At 38.2% G+C, this 14,405-nt stretch overlaps 2 protein-coding genes across 5 annotated transcripts in view; both read left to right on the top strand.

The window, feature by feature from the left end:
• LOC5572837 (inverted formin-2) overlaps positions 1-14,405 on the top strand; it is a 335,282-nt gene that overhangs the window by 156,603 nt on the left and 164,274 nt on the right. The gene's annotated exons all lie outside the window — the stretch shown is intronic.
• LOC5572841 lies at positions 7,043-8,802 on the top strand. Of its 2 annotated transcripts, none has more exons than XM_021848657.1 (2): positions 7,043-7,272; positions 7,349-8,802. In XM_021848657.1, the coding sequence occupies exons 1-2, from the start codon at positions 7,078-7,080 to the stop codon at positions 7,682-7,684; spliced, it is 531 nt and encodes a 176-aa protein (XP_021704349.1). In that variant the 5' UTR covers positions 7,043-7,077; the 3' UTR covers positions 7,685-8,802. The 2 variants fall into 2 exon arrangements, with proteins under 2 accessions (XP_021704349.1, XP_001660601.1); XM_001660551.2 differs by having other exon boundaries at positions 7,047-7,296; positions 7,349-8,798.

Below are 14,405 nucleotides of genomic sequence, written 5' to 3'. Positions count from 1 at the left end.
CTGCATCGAACAATTAGAATACCTACCGAAGTCTTTAACTATTTTGCCGCAGCTCTGGGCTGGGGTCGACCTATCGAATCGCTGGAATGGAAAATTGGGCGCGTCTTCTACGGCTGTGCAGTGCAAGACAACGAGCGTTCGTAAAATTATTGGTTTGCGCCGATTCAACCTTGTAATTCGCTTGGATTGTTGTGACAGGTACTCACGGGTACGTCGTTTGTGATGCGAATTGCACTGCGCATTGCGGACAGGTGAGAATGAATAGAACGATTGAGCGATTGGCGTTGTTGTGGCAATTGGTGATTAAGAAAAGCAGTTAATCCAACGACGGAATGATTTAGTGGACAGTATCGATGGCTGTTTTTCGACAATTATAATAATATGTTATTATGGCGTCGGCGATTAGTACTTGCATGGTGCGATTTAACAATACATCGATTGTTTCTTTATTCGAAGAATAATTTAAGTATGCATTGACGATTATTTCGAAATAAGTTAATCAATGTTCAAAGAATCGGTAACGATAGTTGTGAAAATCTCACGTTCAGTATCATAATGGCGTAACTGATATATTTCTCTTCATCAAATTTCTCTTCAACTTATAACATGGCCGGGCAAGTGTTTTTGACTGCTATTTTTGATTCAATGGAAACTACTCATCATCCTTCATAATGCTGCATCGTAAAATGTTTTGAAAATCGATTGAATTTCGTGTACTGATCCAAAAAGTAAATCGACGAAGAGAAACAGATCCCTGCAGATACGCATGTATGATACTAAACGCGACAATCGTACCTCTTATTTCTACACTGTTACTTCAATAGGGTCTAACTGACATGATCTATTTTTCTACATCGATCAACTCTTTCGATAATACCTTCGCTAAATTAGCCGAGTGGTTAGAGTCCGCGGCAACAAAGCAAGTCATGCTGAAGGTGTCTAGGTTCGATTCCCGGTCGGTCCAGCATCTTTTCGTAATGGAAATTTCCTTGACTTCCCTGGGCAAAGAGTATGATCGTACCTGCCACACGATATCTTCTTCTTCTTGGCATTAACGTCCCCACTGGGACAGAGCCGGCTACTCAGCGTAGTGTTCTAAGAGCACTTCCACAGTTATAAACTGAGAGTTTTCTTTGTCTTAGTTGCCATTTTCGCATTTGTGTCCCTCATGGTCGAGCCTGATGTTAGAGTTCAGTCAGTTAGCCAGTCAGTCGGCAACTTATCTTAACTACTACTGCTCGTGCCGAACCAACGGTACGAGCTGAGAAGCAGGTTATTTCTCAGTGAGGACGTAATGCCATGAAGAAGACGGTACAACAAAACATTGGATTTAGACAGACATTTGACAGGTTTCATTATAGAATCATTTTTACGGAACTAGCATGAGTAAATGATTTTGCATAAAAATCTCATGCGTGAGTTGTTTGAAGATCTCAAAAGATTTTGCTCTCACGACAGAACTTAATGATTGAGATTTCAATTTGAGTCTACAAATACTGCCATCTACACCTTAGTTTTAGAATGGTGGAGTGTTACGGGTTGGCGAGGCGAGTGAAGAGGCTAGAATCGAGGTGCTAGATTTTTATCTTTGATTTAATGTATGGTATAGTGGAGATTGAGTGTAATCATTGAGGCTGATTCGAATACAAGTGAGACCGACTTCAGTTGAACGGTTTTGACGAGAGCTCCAGGATAATACACAAGGATAAAAGAAACCGGTGAGATTTTTTCCATGTTGGATTACATTTTATTTCATCATATTTTGGGATGGGTGGGACCATCAGGGCACCTGATTGAAACGATTTGGACAGGGAGCTTGGGACTGCCTCCTCCCTGTTGCTAACATTTCCTGGATTGAGGACGGGCTGTAGTATTCTGTCAATCAAGGGCTTGATTGTACAGTTGTTCGTGAAAACTTTCTTCAGGAAGAAGACTCTCTTCCCCTTACGCGGGCTTCGTGCAAATGTCTCTGCTTGCGGGTCCGCACATCCGTTTTTGGCCCTTCATACAGGAGATTGACTGATCACGAACAACAATACAATCTTGATCAAATTGCTTTTCAGATTATTCTAGTGCTATAGGCAGATGCCTTCCTACAATAGATGGTAGTACCATCATCATCATCATCACAAATACTGCCATATACACCAGGCCTGCCCCGTATTTTGTTAGGCCTGCGAAGAGCTTGAAAACCTTATATCTGGCCTTTTTACTGCTCTACCAACTTAATGTTCGAATAATATAAAACTAATTATTGCAACTCAAGATATGGGAACTTACTTATTGTCGGCAGTCTAATTCGATGCCGCGCTCCTTTTGTAATTTTCTCGCATATCAGCAGACAAAATTCCGTGTTTGTCTGTTTACATTTATGCGTTGCTCAATCCTCTATCTAATCGCACCGAAGACTTGTCAAAATGCTTTTGGAAACGTTTTTACAACGCTGCGAACATCTCTTGTCAGTGTGACTATTGTCGGCAGCTTCATTCTCTTCGGCTTCTTTCCCATAAGAGCTGCTGGTGCATCTCTTCGGCAGCTGCAAATCAGCCGCATTTTGAGGCATGTTCATTTGAATTGATGACATCTCGGGTGATATTGTTTGTTTAGTCTGTATTTGGCGTTTGAAATTTGGTTGCCGATAGTCGAATGGTGCCGAAGCCGTAAGTCTCCCTACCTCAATTTTAAGTTATTTAATTTTAAAGATTCTTCACATTATTTGAGTTCATTGCTGATTACATTGTTTGATTTTAAGGATGATTGAAAACGTTTCATTTACAAAAACATAGCTAAATTGTATAAAAATTGTACACTGATTTTTTTACGCGGTACGTCGGCCGACGTAAAAATCTTTTTGTATACAAGAAATTTCTCCAAAAACTTTCTTTATTCTTTAATGGACAAAATTGATTTTACAACTAATTCCAACAAATTTTGTAGACAAAAAGTTTAAGGCCAAAACACAATTTTACTTAATTAAGAGATGGATTCTTGCAAAACCCTCCTCAGTATGAATTGTATACATGAGGAAGATAATAACAAATATTTGGCAGATCTAGAGACAGATTAATACATGTAAATTTTTACTTGCGATTCTCATACAAATTTCACCGAAAACTAAGGCAGGATTCTAACAAAATATTGAGCATGATTCTCACACAATCCTCAGTAGAATTTCACAGAATCCTAGCCATGATTATCATCAATGCAAGACATTATCCTGGGAAAGGTTCTCACTTAATTCCTAAAGAATTTGGCGTACGAAAAAACTTCTCAGATTCTATAACTAGATTTTAAAATGTGAATTGTTTGGGGTTTAGACGGAACCCTAAGGATAATTATTACATAATCCTGCGATAAATTCTCGCAAGTCTAGGACTTTGTGCTTAGAAAACATTGGAAAGAAATTTCAAATAATAGGTACTAGATGAGATTCTGACAAAATCCTAAGAAAATTTCTGATATTTTTTTGAGAATGATTTATATAAAATCCTTAACAACATTCAGGGTTGAGAACAAATCTCGCACAACGTCCGTTAACATTCAGATGCAAATATCTATTTTATATTGAAAAATGTTAATTTTGTGCTCTTGAAAATTTTAGGTTTGGCTTCGATTCATCTTCACGTTAAGTGTTTTAGTTTAAAAAAATATCTTATACACATATTGGATTACAACATGCGTCGTACAATAGAGCTTTATTTTGCAAGGTTTCAGACAATTTGACCGAGAAAAACCCACCATGCCAAAGTGATTCATGGAAGTGCCCAAGTAGTTATTTTACCCTATTCGAAGAAAAATCAATCTCGAGTTTGAAATTTTAATAGATGTCTTGGGCGAACCTGGTGAAAACATGCGATCTAATTCAACGCCGAGATTGTCACTTATTATCTCAAAGTTATAGTGATGCCTTGTTTTTAAGAAGGGAAGTATTATTTTTTTTCATCTTTATGAACGAGATTTATAGCCCTAAGCTAGTTAATCTCGGATCCAACGGAGTGGATTATATTGACAATAAACATATTTTTGTAGTTTTCCTGAAATTTTCTTTAAATGACGAAGGTCGTGTATGCATGTGAAAATTCACTCACTCACCCGAACGCTATCAATAAAAATAGCAAGGTGTCTGCTGCCGCCGAATGTTACTAGTAAAGCGAGCACAAACCCCACGAATCGCAAATGAAACTTAAATTCAAAAGACTCACGGAGCGGAGAAAGAACCAATCTGCTCTCAACTGGGAGACACGAAAGAACGCGTTCAACCAGTGTTTGGATTTTGATCCGAATAAGCCGATCGAACCGCATTCAGAGAGTGTAACAGTTCGTGGCACATCGCAATCGGAGAGCCCTATGAATGTTGATATTTATTTTCTCGTTTGGTACGTAACGAGAGAGCGTTCAAAAGCAGCAACTCTCACAGACTGCAACGGTATCGACTCATTCGGATGATTTATTTTTTGCATAAAATTGGTAATAACTTTCATATTTTCTGGTAATTGTGACTCGTGTGTCAATGATCGTTAGATTTTCCAAAGCCTGCGTTCAACATTTAATCATTTGATGCATTAAGCTGAATGAACGGATTCGCTCACCCAATCATTCCGCTGGGTGTTTTTCAATCAGTGAACGCTCACCAGCACTCAAGCACGAATGCCACTTTAGCGGGATCAGTATACAAACAATCATTCGGTATTCAAATTGGAAGCCTTCGACACACAGAATCGGTACCTAGTGACTCATGCTGTTGCCGTTTTGGCCTGACTTGTCGCTTGGCGAAGAAATGGAATGACTGCTGTCAAATTTCAATTCTGAAATGAACGATCAGCTGATCAATAACGACTCGTAAAGTGGACTATAATCGAATGAGTGTTTCCCATGCTTGCATGTATGTTCTTATTTACTGACTTTGTCCGAGATGAACAAAAGCGAACAGTTCATTTTTTATCGTTTGTGGTGTACCCGTGTCCTTTGATTAGTGCATATCGTTCTACTCCATTACTTTCGAGGAATAATAAAGTAGTCGTTTCCGATACAATTATCATTCTTTACAATTTTGCAAAGAGCCTCTTTAGAATAAGATACCTTTATTTATACCTCTTGAAGAAAACAGCTTGTCACCATTACACTCACAAAAGCGCGTCCTCATTTGCGTTCGGCCACTATGCTGGTCATGCGTGAGTTGTCAATCATGTAATTCAACAGTAAAAAAATCATGGATGAATTAGCTCATCTGCTTGACTCATTGTCTCGTATCTTCACAGTTTACTCACATCTTCTCTTCTTCGGCTTCTTGGCATTACGTCCTCACTGGGACAGAGCCTGGGAGTTTACTCACATACAGCATTGATTTCTTGTTAGTCTAGTAGAATTAGATTGATCCTATCTAACGGAAATAACGACATTTGGTTTTCACGAGTTTTTGGCGGGCTTTATGACTAAATCATTGATGATGGCTTGAGTGATTTTGCACGAAAAACTCATCTATGACGTCGTTTTTTTTTCCTGCGAACAGGTTCCATCACATCAGCCCTTAAAGTTTCTTACTGTATTCGAGGAATATGAAGCTTATTTTAGAAGGTAGGAGATCCACTACACCACTAATTCGGAATCGTTTTCTTCGGAATTATCTGAAGATAAGCACTTGAACACGGGAAGACCATAACTAAATTCAATTGGATCCAGCCTCAGTAGCTGCTCGAGTCATTTTTCCACTTCGACCTCCACATTATCTACGATCAACCCCTCTACTAGCAGCTTCATTTTCACCACTTTTTTGTGTCTCAATATTGTTGTACATTTTTTTCACAAGGTATCAAAAAACTATTCTAGTTCTAGAATCTGTGTCGACATTGATCATTGGCCATCTAGATCCTGAGATATTCCAAATTCCTTGTGGGACCGACGCATAGCCATATCCCACGGAAGTTTCTCTGGCTACAGAACTTTTATCGTACTCGAATATTCACTCTTCGCTCACTCACATTAATGAGAGTATGTTGTGAGAAAATGAAGTAATTTGGTGCAGCCGTCTTTGAGTAATTTAGGTATCTGGTACCAAACTCAAATAAAACTTCAAAAACATTATATCGTAATTTTCAAACATCTCCAAGAATACCTAATCGATTTTTATGTTTTTTTTTTCAAAGTAGCTTCTTATTACCTGGCATTGTATAGTGTTTTTTTAAAGACATTTTATATGTAAAATGTCGGTCCCCCAAGGAACATCAGAATATCTTCAAAACCAGATCACCAATGATTAACATCGACACGGCTTCGTAAATCAGAAGAGTTTTTTGGTGCAAAAATATTGAGAAACACAAAAGTTATCGCGATTTCAATATTTTTTGTAGCGTTAAAAAATGAAGCTGCTGGTAGAGGGGTTAATAGATGGATCTTAGTGGCGTGTAACTCTCTTTTACTCTTCCGACCGTAATCTATAAGAATGACCAAGCATAAACATTTGGTTCTTATGAAATCAATCTAAAGGCACTTTGGGATTCTAAACCACTATACGGGATTTTAAATCCAACGAATTAATAGGAATATTTCGACGAATTTATAGGAATTTCAAAATGATTCTCAATAACCCTGCGCTTGAACAATTAGAAGCTGTCAAAGCCGATTGAAGGGACTTGAAAGAACTTTGCCACAATTGAGTGTGGATTGCAAAATTATCATATTGGATTTAATTACTGAATTGTGTACCTGTCCAACATTACTATGTAAGGTTAACAACACATACTACAATGTAAGAGACAAAAAAATCGAAGTTCTAAAGAGAAAGTGCAGACATGTGGCTCTAACTATTCTACTCATGTTAGTATCTAAATTGGAACTACTAACACGCTTTTTCGCATCGTCGCATATAACCTTGGAATATATTACCCTATAAAAATATTTTAATGCATTCAATTGCCATGGCCATTACAATGTAAGTAATGAGTAATAAAATATTATAGAGTCTAATAGCAAAGCACCCTTTAAAAGATGATAATAATTTCATGAATACATTACGGTTAGACATGCACTTCATGTGCTTTATATACGACGATTTTGTTCATAAACCGAATAACTGCGAAAATGGACCTGCACTTGAAAGTATCGCTTTTACTGCTTTTGTTGCAATTTAATTTGCTTACAATAGTTTTCGGGTTACACTTTATGTATGAACATTTTCGACAAATCAACGGAACTGAGCTCGCTGATGCACGCTCGTTGAGAATTAGAAAACTCAACCGAACAACCTCGGCCATGAACGGTACGGTCTACTTCAAGGTACCCTTCGACAACAGTTGTAAGGTAAACTCTCGTGATTGCTTCTTCCCTTTTTTAAACTGTTTCCTTCCTGCAGGTCGCCATTAATCTGTTCCACAGTTCCTTGGGCAACAACCAGTTCAACTACTATCCAATGAAGATTCCCTCGATAGGAATGTGTGACTTTGTCCGCGATGTGTACCCAACGTACTATCCATACTTGAAAGAAGGGGTGTTCAATTGTCCACCGACCGCGGAGTGTCCATTATCACCGAGAGACGTCTACGTTCGCGACTACGTAGTTTCGCAGAAGCTGATTCCACCGTTTGTTCCGAAAGGATTATGGCTCGTACGGTTGACAGTGAAGCGTAATGACGAGGCTGTTATCGTTACGGAGACCATGTCCAAATTGTATCTGGACCACGATTGGTGAATTTGAAGGAAGGGATTTTTATGAGTCTACAACTTTCTAACAGTGTCATATGAAGATTATCAGAATTATAATTCGAATTTGTTGCACAGATTCCTCTAATTTCGTAATAATTCGATCAATCTAGAACAGTACTTTACAATACTTCTCTAGATCTGATCTGAATATTTTGATCGGTGTTTCGGTTATGAAGAGAAAAGCTAATGTCAATTGATGTAATAGTAGAAAGCTTTTTATCGATTGGTTAACTCGTTTTATTGTATTATCCCGTATTCTCTTGCAAGCTATTTTTTGACGACAGTTTCTTTTCAATAATGTTTTTTTTTTTCAAAAATGTCCTAATAAAACAACAGAGTTTTGCAAAAAAGGTGTTTTTTTTTCTGCTTAGAGTGTTTATCCTTCTGACTGCATCAAAAGAATACTTCCAACATCGGCATTCTTATCGATATTGATGGATCATTTGAATAGAAATCGGAAGCATCCCGGAGAAAACATATAAATACGGCGCCAATGACCTTGAGGTCAACTATATACGCAACCATGAATCACCCCATCTTCCTTTCGCCTTTCATGTCACTGGTGGCTGAACAACAACCACTTTATTCGGCCTCCAGTTGGTCCAGTCAACTTTTCGAACGTCCTTCAAGGTCGCACCATCCAGGCACGTTAATCGTCTTACCGTGTCCGTCGTTCGGCCCCCTTGCAAATCACACGAGGCCCATAAAATTTCACTTTCGTTTCGCCTCGGCCGGCGGCCGCAGTGACTTTCCGTTCTTGCCGATCGTCGCCCGAATCCTATCCAGTATCACTGCTTTGCTGCACCACGAGTCGGTGTGAAATACCTGAGGATGGCGCCAGCTCGGAACCTTCGGACGCTCATATGTCAATAGTCGCTCGGGCTCGCTCGTGGCGCTCAGCATCCATCCGCATCGAGGTTCGGCTCCAACCTTCAACAGGCGCGCGCACATAGGTCGATAAATACATGATCGGTAGCGCAGGCTCTGCTGTTGTTGTTGTTCCGTCGCCGCCAGGATCACGATAAAGATTCATGATAATTGTGGTGTTGTTTCGGACTCTTCCGCCCCTCACCGCCCGAATGTGCATAGTGATCACGACAGAAATTTTAAACGAAAAAAAAATTATTAGGTAGTCCTTTTGGATATACCATCTAGGTCAAATTGCACAACTTTCGTTGACCTCACAAATATCAACTTAGTGTAAGAATACGGCTGTTGACGATGAAAGTGAATTTTTGAACCACTGTGCAACCTGAGTGACAAAAGCATTCAATGTTGATAGTGCTGCAGACGCCAGATTGCTGTTAATTTCAGCGAGCCTTAATCTTAAATAGTATAAATTACGATCGTGTTTTGTAGTGTTCTGTAGTCACGGTTCTCCTCAGACCGTTATTAAAAATAAACTCCATCAGATCTGAGCATAGAACGTGCCCCTGGAGCCTTCTGATAGCAGAGAGTGACGCATTTTGCATAAAGACGTTTCACATAAATCAGTTTAATATAAAAACATTTTGGAAAAAGCATATTGTTCTCATTATGCCTAATGTCTATTATGCCAAACGTCCATATGCGAAATGTCCAACATTCGATATGCTGCATGATAACCCGTAGAGGCCTGACTGAAAGCAAAAATATTAAACCTTACCGCTCAGCGAATACTTGGCACACATATCTAGTTCCTAAAAGTGGCCAGAGGAACTCGGGAATATTCCTGTGGCCGGAGTTATTCCGGTGGGTCTGCTCGGGTAAAAAGCGCTATTTCTTGAGACATGCCAAGTAAGTTATCATTAGCAATGACAATTCTTCAAAACCTTAAAACAGCAAGATTTCCTAGGCGGGAATTGCCTACAACTTTACCATTAATCAACTGTACAATGACAATCATTATAATTTGCATAAATCACTGAGAGCTGATGTTCAGCATTATAAATGAATAGTTCTGGATCAATTAGAATGTACTGGAAGTGGACGCTCAAACTTGATGTCCGGAAGAATTGGCTTTTGATTTGTTGAGTACTAAACCGTTTCAAAAGTAGATATCAAACATAATAGTTCACTAAAATGGATTCCCATAAGCTCGGCACAAATGGTTAGATACAAATTGGGCACTTTATCGTAGATTTGAGGCGTTCCGGGGGGGGTTGTCTCAAAAGCACAGCACCCTTCTCACTCGACCTGACCCAGTGATCTACCGGAATAACTCCGACCACAGAAACAGTCCCGAGATACTTTGGCCCTTTCCAGAAACTAGATATGTGTTCAAGTATACTAACAAAAAATAATTTAAATCCGTTGAGTATTCACTGAGCGGTGAGAGTTTTAGTATGTTTTCTTTCACTTCTTTCACGGGTTACCGCAAGATTAAAGTTACACCTTTCAGATGATATCAGGAAAGGAAATCGATTAATGAAATGGCGTTATATTTCCCGTTATTATCAGAAGATACAGTACACTGCTTATAACAGCATATTTGTAACATTCGACAAAAGGAGGCATTGAGTAAATAGAATACCAAGTGTGCATTTTATGGCACTATGAGAAGAAATTAAAATTTCTAAAAATTACCATGAAGTCAAAGTGCTTATTTGAGGCTGAAATTTTTATCTCATATTGAGTGAATAGTCAGAAAACAATTCTGATAGAAATTTCATTGCTACTATTTCAGTAAATATTTCAGTAAGTAGATAGAAAGTATTTATTATTTGATATCCACGATATTAATTCAAAATGTTAAAAAAAAACATCGAATGTGTCATATATGTAGTTATGGGCAGTACAGGACAGGATAAAATACGCCTTGGCCGTTCATCATACAAAATGATCTTGTTTGAAAGCCTGCACGGGTAGAAATCAGAATCCAAAAACAAGATTATGACTCATGATATCATGATTCTAGTGTGTTTTCATCTTATGAAAATACACCATAATTTGGACTCATGATATCATGAGTCAGATTGCCGTAACGCAACACACGCGTTAGGTTTTTGCTGCTGATTGCTCGGAATCATGATTCAAATACCAAAAATGCTGAGTCGCGCATCCGTTTATGGTCGACAAAATAAAAAAAAAGTTAAAAATAGCATACATTAAGATTCGAGCCAAGAACCTTTCGATTGTAAGCCACGTACTCTACCACTCAACCGCTTCGTCATCTTGAATTAGTAGTGATCAATACGATATCCTGGTATTATGACCTAACCAATTTATGAATTTCATGATTTGTAAATCATGTTGTGGGGATCAGATTTTTATCCCTGTGGATCTCGGCTTCTGGTGGTCCGATTTATCATATTCACCAAAACTCAGGTAACATGAATTTCACTCAACTGAGAAACTACATATTTAAAACATCTTCTTCTCATTGCAAAATTGAAGCAAATTAAATTTGAAAACATTTTAAAAACAGTTTTTTTTATGATAATGTTATTCTACAAAATCGTATATTGAATAAATTTTGCAGAAGGGTATATAATTCTAATTATTTCCTTAAGTGGATTTTTTCTAATTCAAAATTTTACCATTTTTGTCAAATTTATGATATAATGTGAAAAATAATATTATTATTATCACAATATTTAATCGGCGTTAAGTCAGAGGGGACCAAGTACAAAACTTGGGAAAATTGGATTATTCTCTCGTTAGATGCGAAATTACCTTTCCTCCGTTTCACTTTGATCAGGTTTTAAGAATGCTGTAAACTGCGAGAGATATGTAACAAATTTACTTTGGATGATCAATAAAAATCGATAAAAGTGTGCAGTCAGAGTGGACCAAGTGCTTATTACCATATCAGCGAAAATGATCAGCGCGCTGAGGAATGCGAGGCAATGAAAAACGTTTCAAGAGATTTGTCAGATTTCTTGACATCGAATGATTCTTCTACTTATCCATCGATAGAAATTTATAAATATTACTTAATTCGATGCATTTGAATTTGATTTTTGAACATTTACCATATTTGGATGGGTGGTCAGAAATTGCAACAATTTCTGTGCAGACAGAGCGGACCAAGTGTTGAAAAGCAATAAACTAATTGGTATTTGCATTTTCTGAGTCAATTTCAGAGCCCGATAGAAGTTAATGGTAGTTCTATGGTGTATGTATGGAATGTGCTAGAACACGCTTGGGGACGGACCTGGTGTAGTGGTAAGAACACACGCCTCTCACGCCGAGGACCTGGGATCGAATCCCATCCCCGAGATAGTCACTAAAAATTTCAGTGACGACTTCCTTCGGAAGGGAAGTAAAGCCGTTGGTCCCGAGATGAACTAGCCCAGGGCTAAAAATCTCGTTAATAAAGATAGAAAAAAAAGAACACGCTTATTGGACCAGTATATTTTGGTCGGTACTCAAGATTTTCACTTGGTCCACTCTGACTGAACACATATTTGAATAGTTCTGGCATTCAATACTCTGACCCTGCAAAACCTTAATTTTCAAGCTATCGTAATGCCACTGATTTCGGTATTGACGATATGGATTATTGAAGAATTTACGATACTGGTGTCGAAGAGTCTTGATAATCTGTTTTTCTTAGAGATATGCACCCAGTTTGACCATGCAAGCATTGAATGATTGTTATTTTCCTAGAAATTGTTTAGTCAGAGTGAACCAACTCACTGAACGATGGACTTAAGTTCAGTCAGAGTGGACCAAGTACACATAGTCCATCAGAAAATCGTTCTATCAGAGGTTTGGATAAAGTTTTTTAATGATTACCACATCATAGTATATTGTTTAAAGGTAACACAAAGATGTGTACAAATATTGAACCAAATTTTAAACGAATTCAAAAATTACAGATCGTTAGACTTTAAACCCATTTTTCTCAAAACATGAAAAATGTCACTTGGTCCACTCTGACTTAACGCCGACCATTTATATTTTGTAATAGCCCGGTTTTGTCAGCCCCATGCTGCATTTAGGGTTTATAAAATCGGGAAAGTGCTAAAATCGGGAACTTTTTTTTTAACTTTAGGACTTGGTTTTTTGATTTTGTTGATATGAACATTGTTTTTTAACTTCCGTTTTCTAGGTACCGTAATCCAAGGTAACATTGATCAGTTTCCTGGATAATTATTGAAAATTTCAAATTTCGAAATGTCGGTTTTTAGATGATTTTATAGAGGTTGCCAAGGTTCTAATTGACTTTATGTACCCAAGATTGCCAGTATAAACGTGTTTACTCTGATTAAAATAGATATAAATTTTAGGCTGACAAAATCGGGCAAAAAGGATGCTAAAATTGGGGGTTGACAAGATCGGGTCAAAAAGGGTGCTAAAATCGGTGGTAGGCAAAATCGGGTCATTACTGTATCTCAAAAGTTTGTTCATGAATAGTTCTGAATTTTCAACTTAGCAAACTTAAGGAAACCTTCAAGCTGCGGTGAAAATTTCTGATCAACCGGACTTTAATGTTGTTTGAAAAGTCTATCACCAAAACCTTTGCAACTATGGTTGCGTTTGTCAATATTAAATTTTAGAATGATTATCAGGAATGAAAGGAAGTTGGCTCTATTTATCAGTACATAAGCAGCTCGAAGTCTTTTTGAGAAGCTATATGTAGTTCTTGAAAACATGGCATTTTCATAAGATTGAGCTTGAGCCGCCCGTTACTCCAGTATCGTCAGATCTTGGCACTAACAGACACCCTCAGTGTATAGTTGATCGTGATCTTCTATTTCTAGGCAACAATGGCGCCTGCGACGTCAGAATGCTGACCAATGAGGGGAAGGGGGAGGAATTGATGATGCAATCAACTCCCTGCCACTGTAGACCGGATATACCCCTGTATCTACGCCAGTAGGGGTGTTAAATTTCTGGCAGAGAGGCTTGTTGTTTGGTTAGCAGACTGTCTATGTATCAGGTGTAAAGAAAGGCGTGCTATAATGATGGAAGAATGGGAGCGTAGGGAAACGGTTTTAATGATCCGTCTCTGGTTCTAGCAAATGCTATCAAAGGATTGGCAGATTGTGATGTTTTCGTAACCAGCATCAAAATTGCGCAACACTGTGCATTGAGGTTGGCTGTCAGCGTGGGCTTGACTACGGCTAAGGAAATGTCATGTTAGTTGGTGCTGCCAGTCCCTTGAATGCTATAAACTGTGATAGATCAACTGTGTTATATTCAGAGTGTAAGATACAACTGCAAAGAACGAGGAAAGGGACGGGTCTGTGATTGAACCCATGATCTTCTGTTTATGAAGCGGAAACGATAACCATAGGACCGCCAACCCCGTCTTTGAAATCCGTATAATCCTATTGAAAATTGTTGAAAACAATCCTTACATATCTTGCTGCCCTCGTCTTATGATGAGCTCGTTGAAGTGGCCTGCAAAATCAGATTGTCTGAGGACTAACAACAGGACTAATAACATCCGTTATTATTTAGTTTCATGTAGTTAAAGATCGTAGCACTTGCAGAGCTTGATTTTAAATGTTTTTCTAGAAAAAAAAAAAAAACAAATTAGATTTTTCAAAACTTTTCTAGTTGTAGAATCGGGAAAATTAAATTTTTCAGATTCAATCTATGCCGAACTTCTTCTTCTTCTTTCTGGTGTTACATCTCCACTGGGACAAAACCTGCTTCTCGGCTTAGTGTTCTTATGAGCACTTCCACAGTTATTGACTGAGAGGTGGCAGTGTGGCAGGTACGAAGATACTCTATGCCCTGGGAAGTCGAGAAAATTTTCAACCCGAAAACATCCT

Source organism: Aedes aegypti, chromosome 3 (genome assembly GCF_002204515.2).
Source record: "Aedes aegypti strain LVP_AGWG chromosome 3, AaegL5.0 Primary Assembly, whole genome shotgun sequence".
NCBI classification, from domain to species: Eukaryota; Metazoa; Arthropoda; class Insecta; order Diptera; family Culicidae; genus Aedes; species Aedes aegypti.
Note: the sequence above shows the minus strand (reverse complement) of the source record. Positions and strands in the feature narration are given on the sequence as shown.